Here is a 27,606-nt window from a genome sequence, read left to right as displayed (position 1 = left end):
TGAGTGCAGAGTACCCACCCACATGAGACCAGCACAACCACTCAACCAAGCCACGAAACTGAGAAACGATAAACTGTTTTTTTTAAGCCACTAAGTTTTGGGGTGTTGTTAAGTAGCCACAGGTAACTGATGATAAATTACCTGCCCTTCACTGCATAACTATAAATAAATGTGGCTTTTATTTTTATCATTTTTTAAGTTTTTCTTTACTTAAGTAATCTCTATTCCCAAAGTGGGGCTTGAACTCACAAGCCCAAGCCCAAGATCAAGAGTTGCATGTTCTTTCGACTGAGCCAGCCAGGTGCCCCACAAGTGTGGTTTTTACAGCTGAGGAAACATACCTAGGTTAAAAAATCTACCAAGGTCACACCACTCTTAAATATCCTAAGGATGATAAGCAGGTATTAGAAGGCTGGCTCTGTCTCCTTCATTGTCATCCTGCCATCAGGAACCTGATCAATTCTCTCTGCCAAAGACGGGCACCTCTTAGAGCTCTGGCTATAGAGATAAACTCTGTTTATCTTTTCTATAACCTGCATGAGTAATGTGTCCTGCTTTGACATATCTGCCAGACTTGTCAATGACAGAGAAATGCACTCCCAGCTATCATTAAGACTGCACTCTGTAAATGCACCCTATTCTGTTTTCTGAAACTCAAATAACACTAAAGTATCCCAACATAATCCAATGACATGTCTGCAATTATATTCATGTGTTTACATTTTAGCCATCAACAATTACACAAACCCTGAAAATTTATAATAGGGTCATACAGCATATAATATTAAAAAACATCAGTTAGATAAACCTTATTATTCAGTAATTTATTAAGGTATCTTTTATATACCCCAAGTAGTAAACCATATACCACCTCCCCCAAAAACAAAAAACCTACCTTCTTCAGTTGTGAAGGTGATTATTTTTGAAAAAGCAAATTACCACAAGAATCTGTTTTCTCCCCACCAAAAAAAAAAAAGTACCTGAACTTTAAACAAAATTCACATTTTATTTAGGTTGAAATAAACTATACAAAATTGATTTTCTTCACCAAAAATAACAGTAATATTTTCTGTATTATTCCTAGATAAACCACAAAACACTTATTTTTGTAGGTTTTCCAGGTTGTGTTTATAAATCAAGACGAGGCAGTAGATACAGTCATGGAAAAAGACAGAGGAAAACAGACAAATCAGTTGTCAGTATCCATGGCCTCTGATCCTGTCTTGACCATGAAACAGAGGTGTTCAACAAATACCTGCTGAAAATCTTATGAAGATGTAGGCTCAACAAAGGAATGTAAACAGCAACAACCCAACGTGGACCACAATGGCAGGCTCACCCATTCAAACTGTAACTGTAACTTGTTCCTTTAAGTTCATTTGATAAAGACAAAATCTATGCTGAAATCCTTGCTTGGCAAGCTCACATTTTTCCATTCTCTCTCTCTAGCTGTCTGGTAACTCCCATTAACTGTCCATTACAGATTTTTAACATATTTAACACTACAGGTCACTCATGAGCTTCACTGTAACATTTTATAAAATGTATTCCTTTCCCCCACACCTCTTCAAAATCTATTTCTTCTAAGAACTGATAACTCAATACCCGACAATTGGATCCAGTGATGATGTTATTTCTAAAATGACTTAACTACAACAATTCCAAAGTGCCAGTAGCAGAGATCCCACCGAAATGTAATATGGCACTTTCAATGCTATCTTCTGAAAGAACTGTTAGGTCTCCAAAGCATAAGAGTTCAAACAGGGGCCATTTAAATAGGCAGATTATCAATGGCTAATGTACTCAATGAAGAGGTCGACAGGTCAAGATATTCAGTGATTAAGTGGCCTACATACACCTGACAGCTTTTCCGGAAGATGTTTCCAAATTTCTTAACAGAATTTTTCCAAATATCAAACATAAGAGAAAGCCTACTTTAAACGTCTTCTAGGTATTTTCAATGGTTTCTGAGTTATCTGTAGGAAGCTCTGACTTAGTCGTATAGAGTTTGATATAGGTGTCCACCATTAAATCCAGATCATGTTTTATATCAAAATTTATGTTAAGCAAAGCCAAATTACTTGACCTTTGGTCTGTCAAAGTGTTCCTCAGGTATGCTTTGAGACGCTTTCGCCCATTTTCATAGCGTTCATTCTCGACCTTCATCACAGGAAGAATACATAGGACTTTCAGCAATGCATAAACATTAGGAAAAAACTTGATGTCTGGCAGATGCAGGGCTTCATAAATGGTGGACGGAAGCTCTATATCTTTCCCTCTGTGTTTCCACTTGATTCTCCAACAATGCAGCTCAGCCGAAAGCGTGTCAGGATTGGGTAAATCGCTCCTGTACATGTCAGCATGGTGCTCCTCCGATGTATTAAACTTGAGCTGTCCCATGACAGAGGGTACCAGAGATAAGCACTTAAGAGCTCTGAGATGCTGTTCTGAGAATATATCTTTCAGTTCCTGAATAATGTGTTCCACTGTTGGGACACTTAGAGTTTCTTTATAGTAACTCTCAGAGGTTAGCTGAGATTCCAGGTTACCTTGCTGGGCTCTGCGGAACTTCCCAGGGAGTTTCAGCTGAATATCAAGTTTAGTTGCCAAATTTGTGGCTTCTTCAAACCAAAACTCGTGATAAACTTCAATATTTTCCATCACTTCATTTAGTGAATGCAGCACTGCGGTCAAGCTACTGGCTGCAAAGAAGACATCAGAGGTTTGCCCCTGGAGATTTTTCCCAAAGGCTCTTGTAAAAGAGAGAACATTTTTAAGAACAACAATGGTAACAATGAAATCAAAATCTGTTACTGCGCTACACAGTCCAAACGCTCGACCGGCTATATAGTTATTCCATCTAACATTTGTGTCACTATTTATCCCATCTAAACATAAAACAAGTGCTTGTAGGAGGTCCACTAAAATTTCGAAAGCATCATGCCTGCCTGTCCACTGAGAATGGCAAATGTCCTTGAGTTCTTTACCCTTTTCCTCATTGTTCTGAAAGAGGACAGAAATGACATTGTCAAGCTCTAAGAGCAGTTGTGGAGATCGATGGAAGAAGGAACAGACTTCCTCAATTGTTCCTAATGCAACAGATACTCCCACAACAGGCACAGATTTTGCCAACCACATATTTAAGGCACAGGAAGAGCAAAGTGTGTAGACAGCTTGGGGATATTTCTCTAAAAGCCTAGAAGCAACAACTTTCATTTTGGAAGAAAACCCACTGGACACAATGTAAGCCTGGCCACGACAATACTCCATGTTCAATCCCCACTTCTCAGTTATCGTGGTATGAAATTTCACAGCCAAAATTTCTGCATCGGCTTCATAAGGCAAGAAGCCCACAAATTCCTCTCTCAGGTTATGAGACTCATCAACAAACCTCACCAACACAGGCAAGTGCTCTTCCCCCGCTATGTCCACGACGTCATCAGTGATGATGGAAAAGAAGTGGGAGTCTCTCACTTCCCTGAGGGTTTCCTCCCGGATGCAACTCTCACAGATCTCCAGCATCTGCTTCTGCTGTGCTTTTGAGCAGAACAAGGTGTTGACTGCTGTTGTCTCAAAGCGCTTTCTCAGAACCTCCTCGCCAGAATTTATCCGGCACTCCAGCAGTGCTTGAAAGTTATCAGGAGTGAAGAGACCCTCTGGGAGCCCATCAGTTTCATGGCCATCCAGAGGGATGTTTTGTTTTCCCATAAGAATCAAAATCTCAAATAGAGATTTTAAGTATTCTTTGTTTTCTTTCTCTTCAAGGGTTAAAGGTAAAATGTCTTCATCCTGTTCTTCACCCCCTTCTTCTGCACTGGGGTTCTGAGCATTGCTGTTGTTTACTTCCTTATGTTTTTGTTCCTGTTCAGAAGGCTCATCAACTGGAAAATAAAGAATCAATTTTATAAACAGCCTCATGAGGAACCATCCAAACAAATTATGTTTGTGATTGGTTGAATATTTAAATTCAGGAACTCATCCATCCATTCAACATTCACAAGGTACCTACTGGACCACAGAGTAGGATACAGAGGTTAAAATAAAACACACTCTAGTGGAGACAAAAACTGCGTACAGAGATTTTAATCCTACACTTAAATGTTGTAAGAGAGGAATGATTTCTTATAAACTTAACAAGGCACAACACAGAAAACTCATCCAGACCAGTAACAGTCCGTGCCCTCAGGAAGAAGAGGAAGAGAACAAATCTGTATTGAAGCATTTTATGTGTTGGCATTTTATATGTATCACATGATTCCCTCTATAGGCAGGTGCTATCAATCCCATCTGACAAACAAGGAAAGTAAATAATTGCCCCAGGTTACAGATGTAGTTAAAAGGTGAAATTCAAATCCAAACCTGTCTGGCTCCAAGGTCCATGCTAATGCAATTCCTATGAAATCATTAAGCTACACTTTAATGTGGGAGATGAGAGTTATACACGCCAATATAACATAAGGTATATTGATGCAATTTTTAGGACTAATATTAGACTACCAGAAGTATTAGCCTAATCTCTTTGTATGTGGATTGAAAAACTGAGGCTCTGAGGTAGTGTCCTGCCCACAGTCATATACACAACCTTGCAAGTCCTAGACCCTGTGATCCCCTCTAGGTTCATTTTCTAACCATCATCGGATATTAGAAGCTCCAACAACAAAATGAGTACAATTCCCCAAATCAGGCACCCTGTTTCAAGCTACTCTACTTCTGCACAGGATACGCCTCCTTTGCCAGACTCCCTCAGGACTACTGTGAGAATTAAATGAACCAAGTAAAGCAATTCAAAGAAACACTTAACATAAAGAGTTATGTTAATAAAAATAATATTAATAATAGCACAGCACGAGGAGGAGACAGAGAAGGAAGAAGAATAGTAATAACAGACAAAAACAAAAACATCTAGTCCTCATCCTTTGGTGACACAAGTCGGGCATCAGTACCTGCAGAAAGGCTATTGCGACTCCTATTCTCTACTAGGCTAAGTGTCCCCAAAGCACTTCGTCCTTAAACATTTATCAAGAACCTATTTTGCATCACACGTTGGGTGGACAAAGATTCTGCTCTTGTCCTTACTGCTGCCTTTCCTTCCCTCACAGGGACACTGTGTGCCTGCCACCCTATCACACCCCAAGAGCATAGCACCGGTGGGGAGAAGACCAAGTACACGGCACGGTAGCACTCAATCACGAAACTAAACTAAGATTTCTGTCTCACAGACAATTCCAGACCACAGGAAAATGCCTACCACACTCTGACATCATTCTCACAGTAGGTTTTGGACATAAAACATATTTATTTGTCCTTACCAGGTCAAGGCCTTTTTAAAAGGCATTCAGAAGTTGAGTCATTAACACTATCACTTACTTTTTTTCTGTTTCAGTGTCCTGATTTCATCTTCACTCTAAGTGACAAGAAAAAAGAAAAAGAAAAAACACCTTTAAGAAAACTGAACTCTAGCACATCACTGTAGACTCGTAAGTAAAAAGCATTTGGGGGCTCAAATTCAATTCCTTATAATGAATACATTCTTCAAACATAGAGAGGACAGAAAAACCAGAATAATAATTTGCTAAGGATTCTAAGCTCATAATAGAATACTAGAGAAGACGGGACACCTGGGTGGTTCACTCTGTTAAGCATCCTACTCTTGATTTTGGCTCAAGTCATGCTCTCCTGGTTCGTGTGTCAGCTCTGTGCTGCCAGCACGGATTCTCTCTCTTTCCCCCTCTCTCTTCCTGCTCGCCTCCTTTTCTCTCTTTTTCAAAATAAATAAATAAACTTAAAAAAAAATACTAGAGGAGAAAGAATACCTAAATCATCATAACTTTGGGTTACAAGTGTTTGCTAGCTAATAAAAGGCATGAAAGTATAGGATGGCACTTAGCATCAAATCCAAAGGGTCACAAATCATGTCCCCTCCCATCTATTCCTGGGGGATGCCATGTAAGAGAGAGTTGCTGGATCCCAGAAGCTAACACAAAAGCTGTAAGAATTCCCTGGGAAGCGGAAAGTACCACAGTGCCAGCGTAGAAGAGAAACGGTTGCACACAGCATAGAGGGCCAAGTAGCACATCAGGGTTAGACGGAGCAAGAACTTTCCAGTTGTGTCCTTTTCTCTCCCTCTAACCCACTGGGATACTTAAACCACAACCCACCCTATTACTAGTCCAGAGCAGGAAAGCAGCACTACCAGTGGCAGCTGGAGTTAGAAGGGTACCTGCTGGGCAGCATGGAAACACGATACTGATGATAAGAAACGTCAGCAAGCTAGCCAGTCTAGAACATTCCCTCCTTATCCCAGGATCTACAGTTACAAGGATGGCAGAGCTGTAACAGTATGTCTGCATTAAGGTATTTGAGGTTTCCAAGGGGCAGAATAGAGGGAAATGGTAGCCAGAGGATGGGAAGTGGCTGAGCTCTCACTCCTGGTACATAGTACTAAGAAGAAAGCTGACTGGAAGATTACTGTGGTGCCAGCGTTCATCTATGAGACATCCCAGAAAAACAGATAAAGAGAGGGAAATAAATGTATGAAGAAAAAAAAACTGAGGATTTCTCAGAACTTAAAGATGTCAGTCTGGAAAACTTAAAAAACCAGCTAGACACAGTTTAGCAAAATTTAAAATGTCAAATATAAGTAAAAAATACTAAAGACTTTGAGGGAGAAAAGCAGATTATCTAAAAAGTAACAAGAATCAGGCTAGCATCAGACTTCAATAGCAATAACAAATGCAAAAACTAGAAAGAATCAATATCACACAGACTACAAATATCCTCTATGCATTACTAACTTAATACTACAAAATAGTTTTAAAAAATAAACCCATGCCTGGAAACTAAAAACAAAAATAACCCTATGTTAACTTAAAGGAATGGGGGAATTTACAAAACACTCCTGGCTAATCAATGAAAGCAATACTTGCCTATAATTATGGAATACAGCTAAAACACACTTAGACATTTACAACTGTGAATACATATAAATATGAGCTAAACATTCAAGAAGCCAGAAAAAGAGCCAAAAAATAAATCTCTCAAATCAAGACGTAACCAAACACCTCATAATGCAACAATCATTGATAACACTACGATTTCTTTGGAAAGACTATTAAAATAATCTTAGGATAGGGGCACTTAGGTGGCTCAGTCAGTTGGGTGTCCGACTTCGGCTCAGGTCATGATCTTATAGTTATGGGTTCGAGCATCCCGTCAGGCTCTGTGCTGACAGCTCAGAGCCTGGAGCCTGTTTTGGATTCCCTGTCTCCCTCTCTCTGCCCCTTCCCCACTTGTTCTCTCTCCCTCCCTCTCTCTCTCAAAAATAAACATTATAAAAAATTTTTTAAAAATAATCATAGGATGAGAAAAACACAAGCACTCCAAAATCCTATATGCAGTTCATAAATTCTTAAAAACAAATGCAATACAAGAGAAAACCAATAAATAAATCAAAATGGCAAACAAAATATTCCCTCACCCACCCCAAGCATTCTGATGGTTTTATGGTTTAACTTTCAAGGGCAGAGAGTATATACCTTATACAAGGTTTTCCAGAAAATCTGAGCGGAAAGGAAGCTATCCAACTAGTTTTATAATAACAGAACCTCTATATCGTAACTGGTAAGAGGAGTACATAAAAAAAAAAATTACAGGACAACACTTATAAATGCAAAATCCTAAATAAAGTATTAACCAACTAAATCAAACAAATGAAGAGAGATATACTGCCATCAATTAGGGTTCATCACAGGAATGCAAAGATGGTTCAAATCAGAAACTCTATCAGTTATTCACTGCATTAAAAAAAACTGTGAACTCAGTAGATGAAGTTAAAGCTTTTGGTAAGTTCAACAAGTTTTGAAAAAAATTCTGAATACGAGGACCAAAAGGGAATGAAAGGAATTTCCTTAACTTGATAAAAACTATCTGGCAATATCAGGGGCACCTGGGCGGCTCAGCTGGTTGAGTGTCAGACTCTTGATTTTGGCTCAGGTCATGGGATTGAGCTCTATGTTGGGTTGTGCGATGAGCAGAGAGACTGCTTAAGATTCTCTCTCTGCCCTTGTCCTGCATTCACACACACTCTCTAACAAAACAAAACAAAACAAAAACCCTATCTCACAGTATCAACAACATCACACTTAATGCAACAAGGCAAGCATACCATCTGTGACATTACTGGGACTGTTCAACACAGCACTTCTAGGGATCCTGACTAAACAATGACACAGGCAACAGAAAAAATTAAAATTATGAGGATTAGAGGAAGCAAATTTGTCCTTATTTGAAGATGATAAAGTCACCTTCACAGAAAACTCCATAGACTGGTAGGAATTAACCAAAAAGGGTCTTCAAAACTGCTGGAAACAATCTCATCCAGAATATATAATCTATACCACCAAAAATAATAATGTATTTAGGCAGTAATTTAAGGAGTGTACACATTTTCCTCTTTTAAAAAGCTGCAGCAAAACCCCGAATTTTTTTTCAAATTTTTGACTTTCTGCACTCCTTAAAGTATGTAAATAGTGTTTTCAAAGAACTAGTACTTAGTCTGGTCAATGACTGCTGCTACTTGAAGGCTATTTTCTTCTGTTTATGGATGGGACTAATTAATATTGTAACAACGTCAATCCAAAGCATTTATGTTGAAAACCCAATGCAATTTCTAGGAGAACTTGACAAAAGAATTCTCAAATTCATATGGAGAAATAAAGGTCCACAAGTAGCTAAGACAATTTTTGAAAAAGAAGAGCTAAGAAACCACTATATTTGAAAGTAAGATAAATTACAAAGCCATGGTAATAAATGGAATACATATGTGGTACTGTTGTAAATAGTGGTACATATGTAAACAAACACATTCTCCAATAAAGAGAACAGAGCTGCCAGAAACAGCTTTGCATATTTGGAATCCTGCTATATGACAGGGGTAGAACCTCACACCAGTGAAGGAAAGGACAGATTAACAGACCATGTTGAGAAAACTGGTCCTCTATAAGGAGAAAAATAAAATTAGATCTCTACTGAACACCATACATACGAACCCCAAATGGATCAAAGATCTAAGTATGAAAGGTAAACAAAGAAAAAATGAGGAAAATGAGATAAATGTTGTCTTGAAAAAGCACACAGTAGGTGGACTGAAATGATAAATATTAAATACACTAACATGGGTACCAAAAGGAGGGGGAGAAAATGGGAATGGCAATAGAAGAAAATAATAGAGGAAAAATAAGAAACAAAATAAGGGTCTTGCTGGTGGCAATGGTGGCAGAAAGTCATGGACTGAGGAGTCCTGAGTAATTTAATTTGTTCACCAAATGTCAACAAAAAACTGGTAGGTTTCAATTGTTAGCACTAAAGGGTATCAAAGGAACATGAAAACATGCATAAATGATGCCATATACAGGGACTTAAAAGCTTTCTCTAACCCTCTCAGGTCTTAATAGTGACAGAACCATTATCTCTAGGTAAAAGTACCCATGTCTTAACTTTCATACTTTCCCCTTCTTTATCCCTTTGTGCTGAATTCTGGAAATATCCCTCAGTTCCATTTTCCTCACTACAAAAGAAAAAGCAGTGTTCTGTTTTGTTCCCAGGAATGTGCTAGTGGCCTTTCTAATGAACAGCACACCTTAGCCCAAATCAATGAGTATCAACTGGCTCAATTTGAGAAAGACTTTCCAATTTAAATACTAATCATCTTATATCCATGCTTCTTCAATGATAACCACAGCATTTATTTCCGATGTTACCTTTGGAAATAAAGTATAACTTGGGTTCAATTTTAACATAAATGCATCTATATTTTGATTTCCCACTATTATGGGGGGGTAGGAAAGCCAAAAGCACATTGACATACCAATTCTTTTATTCGTTTTCTGTGTCTACTATGTGGATTGTTCAAATGACTGGTAAGATCAAATATTGTTGGTATTGCATTATCTCGAAGAACTGTCCTATAAGGACTCTGAAAAAGAAAAATGTGTTAATTCAGAAACAGTCCTTAAGAATGTATTATACATAAAGAAAATGCTATGTTAATGACTTCCCCAGTACTCCTTCAACTCCAGCTCTAAAGTGTAGAGACTTGCAGAAGGATGATGTCAGTCCAGATCAGCTATTATTTCTAACTCTTTTTGCATTTGCCCTTCTGGCAATCTTACTATTTTAAATTAAGGAACAGGGTTCACGGTAAGCATAAAAAGACAAAATATATTTGCATTCTGCATATATATTTCTAATTCATCCTCTCAGCTACTTCATCTGTTCTGCTCTTCCATGAGCCCACCAAATCTACAGCAGGCACGAGTTTCTCAATCTATCCTTTGTATGTTCTTAATAATTATTCCCTACTTTCCCCGTGGTTCTATCTACTTTCACTACTATTACTGAGAAGTATCAAGGTATGATGGACTGGGACCCAGGAGACCTAGGAACGAGTCCAAACTCTACCAGTTACTCACTGTGAGATCCTGGCCAAATACTTTCCCTTTTTGGACCTCAGTTTTCTCTTCCGAATAAATTTCTAGTGTTGAACTAGACCATATTTCCCAAATTCAAATTATTCATATACCAATGATAACACTTGCATACCACCATCTGCACTCTTACATAATCCACTCACTTTTTAAGTTACCATTGTCTCAGGCAATAAAAACTATAAAATGATTTTGATGAGCTATATTTTTAACACATATTGTGAAACTCCTAAAATAAAAACTGATTCATGTGCGACTTGAATTCACTCACACCATGATATACACAATCAAATTTTTGCAAACACTAAACTAGGTATTTCTAAATTTCTAACTCTAATGTTCTTATTATTGAAGGATGACCATTCTCTATCCTAATTCCTGTTAACCTAATCCAACCTGGCTAGAAGCTAGATGCGTACTTAGATGTTGACAGTCTTCAGCAGCCAACCCAGAGGTCAGATAGGGACAAGAATTTTATTAACAGGAAGAGTAATAGATGAATAACTGCATATGTTCACCCTAGCTAGTCAATGAAACAGTGCCTTTTAATTTACTCACAGATCTACACTGATAAAGACAAAACACTCTTCTTTTTACAAAGCTTTCTTGGGGGCACCTGGGTGGCTTAGTCGGTTAAGTATCCAACTCTTGATTTCGGCTCAGGTCATGATCTCACAGTTCATGAGTCCGAGTCTTGGGTCGGGCTCTGAGCTGACAGTGCAGAGCCTGCTTGGAATTGATTCTCTCTCTCCCTGCCTTCTCCCATCCCCTCCTCACCTCTCTCTCTCAAAATAAACTTTAAGAAAAATTAAAAAAATAAAAAGCTTTCTTGGGAGCAGCAAGTATTTCAAAGCTGACTACTAAAGCATGTTTAAAGTATATGCCAAACAAAAATAACAACTCCTATCTATATTTTTTCAACCAGGGAAGGAAGATTAGGATAATAAGAAGAAAAAACATAATAACTAAAGGGAACACAGTATCTCAAGTTTTATTTAAAGAATTGTTAAACACATTTGGGAAGTATTTCTATTCAGATTCATTTTCTAGATCAATGCCTATGCCTTCTGGAAAACATAAAGAAAATCTATTTTTTAATGCCACTCAGCTTCTAGTGCTGGACCAATTATCCTGAGTCTATTAGGAAGTCTGAATCAGACTGATGAGCAACACAATCACTGAAGGGAGCAAAAACTATGCTATACCCCAAACATCTCAACTTTCCCACTTAGCAAACATGTCACAACAAACACAAACATACACAGTCAACTCTTGATATCTTACCAATTATTAAATAAGGAGGAGGGTTAAATTACTCCTAATGAAGTTCTTAAATTCACATCAATTTGCTATAAAGCAAATTACAGACCAAAAAGCAGAACATGATTTTAAAAACATGTTACTTTTTAGAAATATTTATTTGTTAAGTACACATGCCAAAAAGAGCTATATTCAATTTATGTACATGATAGTTTTAACTCAGTATCAATATCTAATCTTCAACTGCTGAATTAAGGTTGGAGCATAAAGCAGTGATCTTACTCTAGTATCAAGGACAGTATTTGGTTTCGGTTGAACTAGCCATGAATGTTTACTGAGGAGACCTTCAATGCCAAACTAATGAAGTCAAAACTCTCAAACATTTAGATATAGATACCATGTGCAGAAAGAACATTTTCTCGCATTTACATTAATATATTCAAGATTTAAGAATCTTGTGTAAATTTAAAAAGCAAAAATAGCTCATCTTTCTGTCCTATGCTCTGACTAAACAAGAATACGAGTGAACTATAATTTTACATTTCTCACATCAATCTTATTGGAATTATGTAATTAAGACACCATATTTATTACTAAAATAAAAATGCATATGGCTTGTGTATTTAAAATAATTTGGGATATTTTCACTTAATGTCAAGAACATAAAAGTAGTTTGCCTTTTAAACATATAAAATCTCTTATTTTGGTTGATCATTATTACCCTCTTAACAAAACAAGGCAAAAATATCCCTCAAATATTTGTGATTAAACTGTTGAACCGGAATTGGCTCACCTCCCAATGACTTCACAAGTATCTGCTTCAATTAATTTTGAGAAATAAAATAACCCAATCATTCTTTAGTTTTCTGATGCCTCTGCAAAATGTATCTGAAAAAAATATCAAAATAAATTGCTGCATAACAATATATAGTGTATCTTCAAATCAAGTTTATGTCTATCCTAATATCTGAGATGATACATTAGTTATACCTAAACAAGAGATTATTTAACAAAAGTGTCTCCCTAACTAGTTTTTAAAGTGTTTCAAATCTGCTTCATTTCAATCAAATCTGCCCTACTTGTGTCTCTTATAAGTTATAGCAATAATAGAATCACAGAGGGTTAAAAATCTGAGATTTCAGAAATTATCCAATTTAATCTCCTTATTAGAATTCGGGACCCAGAAAGGGAAAGTGACTTGGCCAAATTCACACAGTTAACAGAAGTAAGGCTGAGAGATCCAAGTTTGATATGAAATTGCAAATTATTGAAAGAAATTATTTTCACATTAATTATACAATTTGCTTCTTGTTGTAACTTGCACATAAAAATTAAGGGTTGGTTCTAACAGTACCTGAAAACAAAGAGCTCCATTTCTTGATGCAGATTTCACTCATAAAAAAAGCTCTGGAAAAGCTGCTCCAAATAAAAACACAAACTTTTACCTTAAACACTTTTATAATCATATAAATTTTTCTTTAAAAAACTTAAAAAAAAAGAAATTTTCTGAAGGCTGCATAAGAAATGTAAAAGGGCAACCTTCTGGGGCGCCTCGGTGGCTCAGTTGGTTAAGCATCCGACTTCAATTCAGGTCATGATCTCACGGTTCGTGGGTTCAAGCCCCACATCAGGCTCTGTACTGACAGCTAGCTTAGAGCCTGGAGCCTGCTTCAGATTCTGTGTCTCCCTCTCTCTCTGACCCTCCCCTGCTCACGCTGTCTCTCTCTCTCAGGAATAAATTAAAAAACATTAAAAAAAGTTTTTTTTAAAAGAAGAAAAAAATAAAAGGGCAACCTTCTGTTGAGTAGGAATGGGGCATCAGAAACAGAGGGGTTAAAAAAAATACCAGGTTTTTAAGAACAAAACAGATACTACTCAGCTCCAAATCTGTGTTCATCTTTTTAAAAAAGTGGTGGGATGTAAGGGTTCATTCCAACGTTAATGGATAAAGATTTATATTTCCAACCAGATACTGAGTGAATGAGAAAGAGAGAAAACAAAAAAACTCAATCCCTTCTATTACTTACAGTTCTACAGATCATAGAGGTCTCAAAGTGTTTGGCACATAATCGATAATGTTTATTTAGTTGATCAGGTGTTTTATCTTCTAAGTCTGCTCTCCTACAATTCTCCACCCACTTCTGGCATCTATAAATAAAACCAAAATACAATTATGAAATATGAGCTCACAATTTAAATTTTAGTATTCATTTATAAGGCAAATAACTATTATGGACAATGGATTCCTGCTCTCCTCTACCTGCAGAATATAATGTAATTTGGAGAAGTCGACTGATAACAAAACGAGAGCTGGAAGAAATCTTAGAAATCACTTAATACATTCAATTATAGACAAGGTTAAGAAATAACTTGCTTAGAGTCATGTACAAAATCAGCAGTAAAACAAGAACTTAAACCTGAGTCTTTCAATTCTCAGGACATCCTAGCATCAGAGAGGAAATCAATTATCAGTGGTTCAAGCAAAAAGTTGTACAAACATGAAATCAACAGCCTAACACTCCCTCAGGATTTCAACTAAAATAAGGATATGAAACAACAATGTCATTGCAAACAATCGGTAAATAGATGTTCTATAAATAATTAGAGTTTCTTGCAGGAGGAGCATGACGCCTGTGTTCATTTGCCATATTATGAATATAATTTATTATCTACAATATGTACAGACTAGATTGTAAGCTCCAAGACTGCAGGGATTGTTCCTACACAATCTAGTACACAGAAGGTGCTGAAGATAGTGACCAAGACCAAGTTCACGCCCTCTTGGTACTCAGATATCTGCAGAAAAACAAACAACAACGATGATGCATACTAAGCACTTAGTATGAGCCAGGCACTGTTTTATGTCCTTTCCAAAAGGGGTACATTACCCCCCTTACACAGATGAAGAAATGAAGGCACAGACATGTGAAGTAATTTGCTAAAGGTTACTAGATTTTTCTTTCCTTTATTCCTCCAGTTTCTAGGGATAAAACTTCTGTCACAAATAGTCACAAATCTGAACACAATCATTTTATAATCACATCTCCACACATACACACACCCTGACATTTAATTCCTTCCATTCTCAATATGTAAAACCATGGTAAAATGTTGATTATCTAACTGAAAATAAAACCACACCTACATAGTATAGCATTTCATTCAACCAAGTATTACTACACAGTAATGATGCCTAAGATGTCCATATTTTAACCATATTTTTACACAGCTGTGCAATATTATTTCATAAACTTTTATCTTTCAACATCCAAATATTTAGTATAAAAACTGTCTTACTATAAAATAATTTGCCATACTGTTACAGCTATTTTTTAATTCCTACATCTCTGAAGACCTTCCATACAGAATACTGTTGTCTGTATGATCTCTGAACTAAGTGGAGACATCTTTCCTATACCACAAGCACTCAGATTCAAACAAGAATAGACTGGGCAGAAAGCCCAGTTAACTACATCTATGTCTTCCATATCAAACACCAAGAAGTAAATCTAGTGAAAGATGTGCAAGACCTCTAACTGAAAAAACAATTTTTTTAAGTTTATTCATTTGAGAAAGAGAGAATGGGCACGAGTGGGGTGGGGGAGACAGGAGAGAGAGAAAGAGAGAGAGAGAGAAAGAGAGAGAGAATCCCAAGCAGGCTCTGAGCTATCAGTGCAGAGCCTGACTCAGGGCTCTAACTCATGAACCATGAGATCATGACCAAGCCAAAACCAAAAAGTGGGACGCTTGAGCGACTGAAATACCTACGTACCCCTAACGGAAAAGATTTTTTTAAAATAACTTAAATAAATGATAAATTCATGGATTAGTACATTGAATTCTAAAATATCAATGCTCAGTAAATAGATTTACTGATTCAATTCAATAATGATTCAACCAACAAGTTCTTTTGTGCGTGGGGGGCGGGGGGAAGGGAGAGAGAAAGAGAAATGACAATTCTAAAACTTTTTATACAGAAATTCAAAGGACCAAGAATAGTTAAGATAATTGTGAGACAGACAGTATCAGATATTAAGACTTACTATAAAGCTTTATTAGTAAGACAGTGTGGTATTGGTACAAGGTTAAAACAAGGAAACAAAATGGAGAGCTACCGCCATTTAAGACAAAGGTAGCACTGCACAGCAGTGAAGACAAAAGTTTTTCAGTTAAGTGTCCAACTCATGATTTCGACTGAGATCATGATTTCAGTTTGTGAGATCCAGCCCCACATCGGGCTTCATGCTGACAACACAGAGCCTGCTTGGGATTCTCTCTCTTCCTCTTCCTCTCTCTCTCTCTCAAAATAAACTTTAAAAAAAATGTAATAGTGCTGAGTAAATTCAATAACCATATGAAAAAGAATTAATCTGACCCCTACTTCTACATCATATACACAAAAATAAATACCAATTAGACTGCAGATCTAACTAGGGAAAGTAAAACAAGCTTCTAAAAGATAACACAGGAGACTATCTCCATTACCTTGGCACAAAGATAATTTAAAGGCGGCAACGGAAAGCATGAAGATGAATTAATTTGGCTATTTTATTATTTTTTAGTGTTTATTTATTTATTTTTGAGAGAGAGAGAGAGCACAAGCAAGGGAGGGGCAAAGAGAGGGAGACACAGAATCCGAGGTAGGCTCCAGGCTCCAAGCTGTCAGCACAGAGCCCGATGCGGTGCTCAAACTCATTAACAGTGAGATTATGACCTGAGCCAGAGTCAGACACTTAACCGACTGAGCCACCTAGGCATCCCTAATTTGTCTTCTTTAAAGTTAATAACTTTTCATTAAAAGAAGCCATTTAAGAGTGAAATGGCAACCTACAAAATGGAAGAAGGTATCTGCAATACATATATCCAACAATAGACTCCTATCCAACATGTCTTTAGAACTCCTGCAAATAAATCTGACAACCCAATATAAAAGTGGGCAAGAGACTCGGACAAGTAACTTACAATAAAAAGGTTATCCAGATGGGGGTGCCTGGGTGGCTCAGTTGCTCAAATGACGGACTCTGGATTTTGGCTCAGGTTGTGATCTCACAGTTCATGGGTTCAAGTCCTGTATCAGGCTCTGAGCTGACAGCGCGATGCCTGCCTAAGATTCTGTTTCCCTCTCTTTCCGCTCCTTCCTCCCTCCCTCCCTCTCTCTCAAAATAAACAAATATTTTTTAAAAATTGGTTATCCAGATGGCACATGAAAAAATGTTCATGGGAAAAAAAGGGCCCCATCTCATCAGGGAAATACTAATAAAAACCATTAACAGGGGTGCCTGGGTGGCTTAGTCGGTTAAGCGTCCGACTTTCGCTTAGGTCATGATCTCGCGGTTCGTGGGTTCGAGCCCCGCATCGGGCTCTGTGCTGACTGCCAGCTCAGAGCCTGGAGCCTGTTTCAGTCTGTGACTCCCTCTCTCTCTGACCCTCCCCTGCTCACACTGTCTCTCTCCCTCTCTCTCTCTCCTAGAAATAAATAAAAATATTAAAAAAAAAAAAACCATTAACAAAAATATTACCACATACCTGCAAGAATGACTGTAGTGCAAAAGAGATAATACCAAATATTGATAAGTGAAAAAACTCTGTCAACAGTAAAGAGCATAAACTGTGGTATACTACTTAACAATGAGAATGAATGAACTAGCTAGATCTCAAACATAATATGTTGAGCAAAATAAGCCAAGAGTACATGCTGTGATTCCTTTTATACGAAGTTCAAGAATAAACAAAACTTGGGGTGCCTGGCTGGCTCAGTTGGAAGAACATGTGACTCTTTTGAGTCTGAGTCCCATGTTGGGTATAGAGATTACTTTAAATAAATAAACTTAAAAAATTAAGAATAGGCAAAACTCACCTATGGTGATTATGGAGGGAAAAAGCTAATGTAGCAGGCCCAAGACTGCTATCCTCATAAAGGCCTGACTGTTAAGAATGGCCTTTTGGTTCATGCCTGGAAATGTGGCTAACAAGTAGTTCCCTACACTGACATAAACTTTCCCTAACTGATAAGGTGGCTCATCGTGCTTAGGCTGTGCAACAGTATGATTCATACTGAACATCGGCCTTCCTTCTGGGAATCTAGAATTTTAGTATATGCTAGGCAGAGCATGTCTATGTGACCAGATGCCAATAAACACTTTAGGCACTCGATCTCCATGGGCTTCTCTGGGTAGAAACATGTTCTATATCTCAAACATTACCTGGGTATTCATGTTATAAAAGTTCATCAAATTCTGGGGGGCCTGGGTGGCTCAGTTGGTTAAGCTAATCAAGAAATACTGATTTCAACTCAGGTCATGATCTCATAGTTCGTGACTCTGAGCCCCATATCAGGGCTGCACTGTTAGTGCAGAACCTGCTTGGGATCCTCTGTCTCCCTCTCTCTCAAAAATAAATAAACATGGGGGCGCCTGGGTGGCTCAGTCAGCTAAGTGTCCGACTTTGGCTCAGGTCATGATCTCATGGTTCGTGGGTCTGAGCCCCGCGTTGGGCTCTGTGCTGACAGCTAGCTCAGAGCCTGGAGCCTGTTTCAGATTCTGTATCTCCCTCTCTCTCTCTGACCCTCCCCTGCTCATGCTCTCTCTCTCTCACAGAAATAAATAAAACATTTAAAAAAATTTTTTAAATAAGCATTAAAAAAATTCATCAAGCTCCAGTCTACTAAAATTGAACTCTTTTCTACATATGTCATATATCGATAAAAGATTGCTTCACTCTGTCCCCTATTCTTTTTTTTTTTTAATGTTTTATTTATTTCTGAGAGAGAGAGAGACAGCATGAGCAGGGGAAGGTCAGAGAGAGAGGGAGACACAGAATCTGAAGCAGGCTCCAGGCTCTGAGCTAGATGTCAGCACGGAGCCCGACGCAGGGCCCAAACCCACGAACCGTGAGATCATGACCTGAGCCAAAGTCAGATGCTCAACCGACTGAGCTACCCAGGCGCCCCTGTCCCTTATTCTTAGTAACCAACTAATCTAATTGTGTCGAGTCAGACAGTGACTCTGACTAGGGAGAGTGGGATAATGACTGAGGGGGCCTCAGAGTAGAGGGAATTTGGGATACTAGTAATATATATATATTTTTTAATTTGGGCAAAGGTTTCATGGACATGTCACTCTGAAAATCCAACAAGCCATACACTTATGATTTGGTGACCATCTGTGTCATGTATATATGTTTTACACCAATTAAGTTATTAAAGTTTTTTGTGACTACAATTTTTTTTTACATATACACATGTATGTACATGAATATGTTTATGTATACACACACACACTCTTGGATGCTTTTAGGCACATGTATAATCATCTCTCAAATTTACCACTGTCTCCCCTTCCANAACAAGCCATACACTTATGATTTGGTGACCATCTGTGTCATGTATATATGTTTTACACCAATTAAGTTATTAAAGTTTTTTGTGACTACAATTTTTTTTACATATACACATGTATAATCATCTCTCAAATTTACCACTGTCTCCCCTTCCGTAGATCTCCCTTTCATTGTTCTGTGCCGTGTACTCCAGACTCTAGTCTTTTTCCTTAGAAGGTGGAGTGACTTCCAAATCCATCTAACTTCCAAACTGGTCTTTTGCCTTTCTCTACCTAACCCCTTCTCCATGCTGACAGTAAATGTTTTAAAGATTTGGGGTGTTTTTTTTTTTTAAGTTTATTTATTTTGAGACAGAGCATGAGTGGGAGAGGGGCAGAGACAGAGGGAGGGAGAGAGAATCCCAAGCATGCTCCACACTGTCAGCACAGAGCCAGATGTGGGGTTTGAATTCATAAATGGTGAGATCATGACCTGAGCTGAAATCAAGAGTTAGACACTTGGGGCGCCAGGGTGGCTCAATCAGTTAAGCATCTGACTTCTGCTGAGGTCATGATTTCATGGTTTGTGGGTTCAAGCCCTGTGTCAGGCTCTGTATTGACAGCTCAGAGCCTGGAACCTGCTTCGGATTCTGTGTCTTCCTCTCTCTGCCCCTCCCCTGCTCGCTTGCTCTCGCGCTCTCTCTCAAAAATAAATAAGAAACATTAAAAAAAAAAAAAAGTCAGACACTTAACCAACTGAGCCCCAGGTGCCCCTGCAGAGTAAATGTTTTACAGATCCAATTTCAGAATGTCTTTCCCACTTAAGATCCTTTAGTGGCTTCTCCTGACTCTTAGGGTAAAGAAACAATTCCTCACCTGTCATAAGACCCTGAACAATCTGGACCTTGTCTACCTTCCAATCTTCATATCAAACCACTCTTCTACTCTGGCCCCCTTACATGCCTTACTTCAGTTCCATGAATGCACTGTGATTACTTCTATCCTAGGGTTGTTCCCCATGCTGTTTATTCACCCTAGTATCCTATTGTCTTTTCTCACTTCCCTGGGTAAGGAAAGCCTATGCAAAGATCAGCCTTAGGATTCTAGCTTAAACATCTTTTCTTGAAGGAAACTGTCTGATTCAGGTATGTATATATATGTGGATGAGTATGTATACAAACACAAATAGAGAAGACTCCTCTTCTTCTCTATACATGGTCTCTCAACATCCTGTATTTATCCTACTATACTATTATGAGTATAAACACATCCTAGTATCTCCCATCTAAATAATTCCCTTAACCTGGATCCTCTACACAGCAAAACTAGAGCCCATTTTCACTGTATCCACTTTCTTATATCACATTCTTTCCTCATCCAATTCCAAGGAGGCTTCTGCTTTATCCCTTTTCCACTGAAACTGCTCAGGATTATGAATGACTTCCACCCTGCCAAATACAATGGTCACTTTCCAGCCTCATCTTAATCACCCTTTCAGTACTATTCAGCCTTTTTGTTGTTTTTTTTATTTTTCCCTTTGATAGTCTCCTTAACGCATTTCCAAAAACATATTTCAAGGAACACTAGTTAGCTGTTTCATTAAAATTTAAAAAGTTTTGGGGCACCTGGGGGCCTTAGTCGGTTGAGTGGCCAACACTTGGTTTCAGCTCATGTCATGATCTTGTGGTTCTTAAGTTCAAGCCACGCATCAGGCTCTACTCAGCACAGCACAGAGCCTGCTTGGGGTTCTCTCTCCCCCACCCCTCCTCACGCTTTCTCTTAAAATAAATAAATAAACTTTAAAAAAAGAAGAAGAAAAAGAACTGCATTTTCCAAAACAAAAAAACATTTAGCGAAAAGAAGAGCATTATTTTCCATCTCTGCAAATCTTAATGTCTAGCTTAATCTGTTGTCACATGTGGTTCTGGTTGAAGTATCTGAAGAAAATCTGGCCTCACACTGCTATGCAGGCAAAAAAGGTAATCAAAATGTTCCTCCCTTACCCATATTACTGTGGATGTTCTTTGACACTACATCAAAACTCCACAAGTAGTGGTTTCTTAAAGGTGAGTTGCAATGTGGAATCTGAAACCAGACCAATGAGCTTTGTTACTCTATTACATTGAAATCCATCTTGGTGCATCTTACACTTTGAATAGAACTTTTATCTGTGCATGTCTTTGTAAAATCACAAATTGGTCAATTTGGAAAATACCAGTTCAGTGAGTTATGTAAATCACCATTACACAATTTATTTTAAAAGTCACATTTATCAATGTCACCCCTGATCTCATTAGAAAAGTTTTAGACAGCTGTCAAGCTCAAAGTGGTGCATATAAATTTTCCAAAATTCTAACTTCTGCTTGAACGTCAATTGTTTCCCTTCAAATGGCAGGTTTATCTCACTCATGTCCAAGAAAAGGTCTACAAACACTGGCATTTATATAATCATACTTAGAAAATACAACATACAACTCACTGAGCAATGACATTACTATGTTATGTAGCCCCTCACAAACCCTACTGTACACTCCCTAAAGAATGAGCATGAAAACGGCAAATTACATCAGTGTTGTTATGAAACAGTGTTTACTTTGTGGACTCCTTGAAAGGGTCTTCAAGAGTACCCAAAAAACAAATCACTGTTTTACATTGTTACAAGGCAGAGTATATCAACTATTAACTTTGATTAAATTGCCAAAAAAAATAACTTAGAAGACCTCATCACCTTAGGGGTGAGTTAGAGTGAATTGCCTAAGAAAGAAAAAGAGGGCTTCAATTGCTCAGCTCACTGTAACAGAAGCAATTCATTAGCTCTACTTGTACCTTCACCTAGTCTGGAGATGAGCTCCACTATGAGTTGCCCCCAGGTTCCTGCCAAGCCTTGGCATTAGTTAAGCCATCCCAGGGCAAACCAGATTTAGGCAGGTTTGTTGTTTTTTTTTTTTAATTTTAACTTTAGGAGAGCCTGGGTGGCTCAGTCAATTAAGCATCCGATTTCGGCTCAGGTCATGACCTCGCAGTTCATGGGTTTGAGCCCTGTACTGGGCTCTGTGCTGACAGCTCAGAACCTGCAGCCTGTTTTGGATTCTGTGTCTCCCTCTCTGTCCTTCCTCTGCTCATGCTGTCTCTCTCTCAAAATAATTAAACATTAAAAAAAAGTTTTTGATAAATAAATTTTAAGTTTAATTTTAAATGATCTATGATCTCCATACTACCTCCCTAAGGTGAGTTGATTCAATTATTTTATAGTTAAAAAGCAAAATGAATAAATAAGTAATGAGGATAAAAGGTACAGCACAGGAAATATAGTCAATAGTATTCTAACAGCACTGCAGGGTGACAGATGGTAGCTATAGTTGTGGGGAGAGCAGCATAATGCATAGACTTGTTGAATCACTAGGTAGTACACCTGAAACTAATGTTTAACATTGTGTGTCAACTATTAAAACACACTAAAATTAAAATAAAAAAATAAAAAGCACATTAATGCCACTGTTTCTAAACCAATAAAAGGTACTTTGATATTCCACATTGTGCCCCCTTTATTAACTACACTTTTTTTTAAATATTTTTATTTATTTCTAGGAGAGAGAGACAGCGTGAGCAGGGGAGGGTCAGAGAGAGAGGGAGATACAGACTCTGAAACAGGCTCCAGGCTCTGAGCTGGCAGTCAGCACAGAGCCCGACGCGGGGCTCGAACCCACGAACCGCGAGATCATAACCTAAGCGAAAGTCGGACGCTTAACTGACTAAGCCACCCAGGCGCCCCTATTGACTACACTTTTGAATTTTAAATTACTTCAAATAGCTGTTTATAAAAGTGTCCATGGAATTTATAACAAATGAAAAATGGGGCACCTGGCTTGGTCAGTCAGTCGAGCATGTGACTCTTGATCTCAGGGTTTTGAGTTCGAACCCCATGTCAGGTGTAGAGACTACTTAAAACAAAATCTTTAAAATATAATAATAAAAAATAACAAAATGACAAAAATAATAAATGGGAAATGTACTATTTACTAGCATTAAATATATTTCTCTTTACTGTTATTTAACAAATTACTTTTTAAGAATAGACAGTCTGGCAATGTCACCTTTTATCAACCTTCCCTATGGCTCATTTACAGAAAAAAAACCTAATTATAAATAATATCCCTAAAAATACTGTTAGTAACTTAATACACACCTCTGAAAAACATTTCTTTATTATAATGAACTCTGGGCACAGTAAAGAAGAAACTGTCAAATACAGAAGAATTTGAAATCCTTAGTATGGAAAGACTTGGTTTGGATAAAAAGTTAGGATCTTGATGACATTATGTTAACTAAAATAAGCCAGATATAAAGAACACTTATATGATTCCATTTACATGAAATACACAAAACACACAAATTCATGGAGACTGGGGGCGCCTGGGTGGCTCAGTCGGTTAAGCCTACGACCTCAGCTCAGGTCATGGTCTCAGTGGGTTCAAGCCCCACATAGGGCTCTGTGCTGACGGCTCAGAGCCTGAAGCCTGCTTCTGATTCTGTGTCTTGTTCTCTCTCTCAGACCATCCCCTGCTCATGTTCTCTCTCTCTCTCTCAAAAATAAATAAACATTACCAAAAAATTTTTTAAAAAAATTCATGGAGACTCAAAATGGGGCGAATAGGGTGCCAGGGGAGGAAAGGAGTTATTGCTTAATGGTTACAGTTTTTGCCTGGAGTAATGAAAAAGCTTTGGAAATTAATAGTAATTGCACAACATTGTGAATGTAATTAATGTCACTGAATTATACGCTTAAAATGGTTAAAATGGCAAATTTTACGTTACGTATTTTATCAAATCTATAAAAGTTAACAATGTAATATATACTGAATAATATAATGTACATTAAAATGTATAATGTATATTAAGAGTGCATTTAACATACATTTTAAGTGGATGGTATGTGAATTATATCTCATTAAGGTGTTTAAAAGAGTTAAGAGAAGTTCATAATTTGGTCTTGAAATATTTAAAGGGCTCTGACACAGAAAAAGGCAGAGAGCTGCTCAATGTGACCCTGGGAACAAAACTAGGATCTCCAAAGCATAAATTATAGGGAGGCATATTTCTCACTCAATACAAGGAAGAAAAAAGGGCCAAAGCTGTACAACATCTCTAAGCGTCCCTTCACAAAGAACAGTCACTGGAGGGGTTGCAACAAGGACCCACCTGCCAGGAATGCACAAGGCCCCTCAAGGGTCCATGAACACCTTGATAGTGGAATGCAAAACTGTGCCTACATCGTTTCTCAACTACAGTTAGATTCTCAAAGGGGACGACAGCACTAGATCTAAAAACTCCAAATTTGAGACTGTACACCCCTATAGGCCATACTCCCCTGTAAGGAGTGTAATGAAAAGAGCATTCTCTACAGTATATGGATACACATGATCTATGGTCCAGAAACAACTAGAGGTGCCCTCAGTATGCAAATGAAATATACTCTCAGGAATGCCCTTGGGCTAAAATTTGGGTAAAAGGAAGATAATATTTAATGGGGTAAGGCCCAGTCAGATTCAGATGCTCCTCTTCTCTGTTCCCATAAAACCCAACAGCTATTCCTCACTCCTTTGAGGTAGTTCTTCCTCACCTCCCTGAATTTTAAGTACCAGGAATGCCCCAAGGCTCAAATCGTCAGACCTACTCCTTTACTTACCCCATAGCATGGGTTTAAATACCCTCTATAAACTCGGAACAACCCATATTTACAATCTCTAGTCTGAAAGTCTCTAAATTCCAGACTATCTTTTTATGGTTTTAGCTCTTAAATATTTAGGTTACTGATCTGAATATGAGCCATTTTGAGTTCATTTCTGGATACAGTATGAAGAAAAACATCTATTCCTGCATATCAATCAAGTTTCTCAAACTTCACATGTCCCAAACCAACTTTTAATATGCCTCCACCAAAGCTGCTCCTCCCAGTCTTCCACAGCTCAGTAAATGCTCAGGTTAGAAAAGGGAGTCATTCTTGACTTCCCTTTTTCTCTTACATCCTACATCTAAACCATTTAACAAATCCTGCTGGCTTCACCTTCAACATGTATCAAATGCAACAGTTTAGCACCTCCTCCTCCACTAACCTGGATTACTGCAGTTGCCTTCAGCTGGTCTTCCTGCTCTCACCTTTGCTTCCCTACAGCCTATTTAACAAGTAGCCAGCCATCCTGTTTAAAGTATAGTCTGTCTGCTCTAAACCCTCAGATGACTTCCTGTCTCAGAATAAATGCCGTATTGCTTCATATGGCCTACAATGTCCTACACAATTTGCCCCTACTATACAAACACATACAATTTTCTGATCTCATTTTCCCCCGCTCCCTCCTTCCTTAAACCAGTACTGTCCAAGGACTTCCGGCTGTACCTGTAACATGCATGCCCTGACTTTCCATTTACCGTTTCCACAGACTCGAATGCTCTTTCGCTAGATACCTCCATGGTTTGGCCTGTTCACCTACTTCTGATCTTTGCTCAAATTCACCTTCTTAGTGAGATCTCCTTTGATCACTGTATTTAAAATAGCAATGTGTTTCCCCTGCTCATTTCTCCAACCCCCCAACTTTTGCCTTTTCTCCATAGTATTTATCACCATATAACGTACTGTATTTACATATTTATTTGTCTATTTTCCTGCTAGAATGTAAACGTCATGAAAGCAGGGACTTTGATTTGTTCATCTGTATACTCCCAGAGGAATGCCTAGCACATAGTAGGCCTTCAATAAATATTTGTGGAACTAATAAATAGGGCACTATATTATAATCGCCGCCTTCTGTACCTGTCTCCTTAACAGACTGCGAAGCTTTCTGCAGGGAGCGACACTGCCTCATTCACATCTGAATTTCCAGCACCTAACACCAGTGCTCGGCACATAGTTAAGTACTGGTTTGAAATGAACGAATCAACAAGAGAGGCCAAGGAAAATTCTTCGACTTTCACAGTCCCAACTCCACCACTCTTTAATGAGAAGTCGGAGCGTGTGGGTTAACTCAAGGAAGGCGTTTCAATACCAATTCCCAAGACCACAGGCGTATCCCCCCCCAACCCTGCCCTCCGTTATCCCCATTATTAACCCAGTGAGACAATGAGTAACGGTTAGAGCCAGAATTTGAACCACGAACACATCCGATGGAGGAAGTAATCGTGACTTGAACAGATCAAAGAAGGTGACCGGACTCTAAAAAGAAAACACTGTCCCAGGGATAATGGCACGAAGAGGGAAGGGCCTCGGGGGGTGACTACAACCATAGAATCCAAGTCCCTCTTTTGACAGCTGAGGCAACTAAAGCCTAGAGAGGAAAGGGACCTGCCCGAGGTCACCCCGCAAGCTGACGGGGGCGAGAACCCGGCTCATCCCGCCTGCGCGCCGCCCCAGGCGCCTCTTCGTTCCGGGTGGTGCCCTCGGCGCCGAGCCCCCGCTGGCGCACGTGCTCCGAGGTCCCCGGGCGCCCCCCGGCCGGCTGCTCCAGGCCCGTTCCCCACCTCGGACCGAGGTGGGGGTCCACGACCGTGGCCCACTCCCCACGCAGCCCCGGAGCCGGCGGTTGGCAGTGCACACCGCGGAGGTGGGCCCCGGGCTGCGGGCTCCGCGGCCGCCGCTTACCTGGCAGGATCCCGCGGGAACCTGAAGAAGGCCAGGTCCGACTGCGTGCTCTTCCTTGTGCAGTTGGGGGCAGCGCAGAAGTTCGGCATCATCACCCACAAGACAGCCTGCCCAGCCCTCCCCTCCCTGCCTCTTCAGGGCAGCCCACCCACCCGTCCGGTTGGGGCTGGGGAGGGGATTTTGTATTCTGATTCTTAAAGGGACTCTCAAATCACTTCAGCCTTGGGCCCCCAGAAACCCTAGGGGGCTCCCGCCTACAGGACGTGGACAAGTTTATCCTCTGCTCTCAGCTCTGGGCCAAAACCAGCACAAATTGCACTCAGGAAAGGGATCAGTTACCACCAACCTTTGTTCTTCGTGGTTTCCAACCAGCCAGAACGCAGATGGCCAGGAAGGCTCCAGAAAGCCTGCTCTCGCTGGCCTCTCCAAAGGCATCTAAAAGTCCTGATAGTCATCAGAATTGGCAGCAGCATTCCAAGGGACTTGTTCTGCAGACCTGGCCTGTGCGTCGTCACATCTTAAGCCTCTGTAGCACTCACTGTCCCTGACTCATATCAGAGGGTTGTCGCAGCCAGGAGGCTGCACACAAAAGTGGATTCAGGGAGGACAGTTCTTTGAAGGAAGGTTGTGGACTCTGGCACAGGGTTTTACTGCCACCCATGGGCCCAGGGTCAGGGGACAACATTCCCAGGCTAGGGAACTAGGAGGAGAGGCCTCAGCAGAGGGTACCTAACAGACCTGCACTGAAGGAAGCACCTCTTTCCCACCTCCCAGGATTCCTCCAGGAGAGAGCAGGATCATCAACCCCATGCTCTCTCCCCTCAGGTCCATCATTTGCCCCAGGCACCAGGCCTGGTAGAGAAGGCTAGAGAGTGAAACTTGAGGAGCCCAGGGAAGCTCTCCAGGGCTGCAG

The 27,606-nt window shown here is 39.3% G+C and overlaps 1 protein-coding gene across 1 annotated transcript; it reads right to left on the bottom strand.

Moving 5' to 3' along the window:
- Positions 1-994: 994 nt before the first annotated feature.
- Positions 995-26,809, bottom strand: THAP12 (THAP domain containing 12). Its single transcript, XM_077776312.1, has 5 exons — positions 26,694-26,809; positions 13,772-13,892; positions 9,866-9,973; positions 5,368-5,404; positions 995-3,881 (listed from the first exon to the last, which is right to left on the bottom strand). Exons 1-5 carry the CDS (start codon positions 26,783-26,785, stop codon positions 1,948-1,950), a joined length of 2,292 nt encoding a protein of 763 aa, XP_077632438.1. The 5' UTR covers positions 26,786-26,809; the 3' UTR covers positions 995-1,947.
- Between the last annotated feature and the right edge of the window lie 797 nt (positions 26,810-27,606).

This window comes from Crocuta crocuta, unplaced genomic scaffold (assembly GCF_008692635.1).
Source record: "Crocuta crocuta isolate KB4526 unplaced genomic scaffold, BGI_CrCroc_1.0 scaffold271, whole genome shotgun sequence".
In the NCBI taxonomy this organism is placed as follows: Eukaryota; Metazoa; Chordata; class Mammalia; order Carnivora; family Hyaenidae; genus Crocuta; species Crocuta crocuta.
This window is presented reverse-complemented; position numbering and strand designations above follow the sequence as displayed.

What these genes read in the sequence shown, in the direction of transcription:
- THAP12 (XM_077776312.1), bottom strand. Translation starts at nt 26,785, where the DNA reads ATGATGCCGAACTTCTGCGCTGCCCCCAACTGCACAAGGAAGAGCACG. An exon ending in CCTCTATGATCTGTAGAACT is followed by an intron (nt 9,974 to 13,771) that starts GTAAGTAATAGA and finishes TTTCTTTTTCAG; the next exon opens with AGTCCTTATAGGACAGTTCT. An exon ending in GAAAACGAATAAAAGAATTG is followed by an intron (nt 5,405 to 9,865) that starts GTATGTCAATGT and finishes CTTGTCACTTAG; the next exon opens with AGTGAAGATGAAATCAGGAC.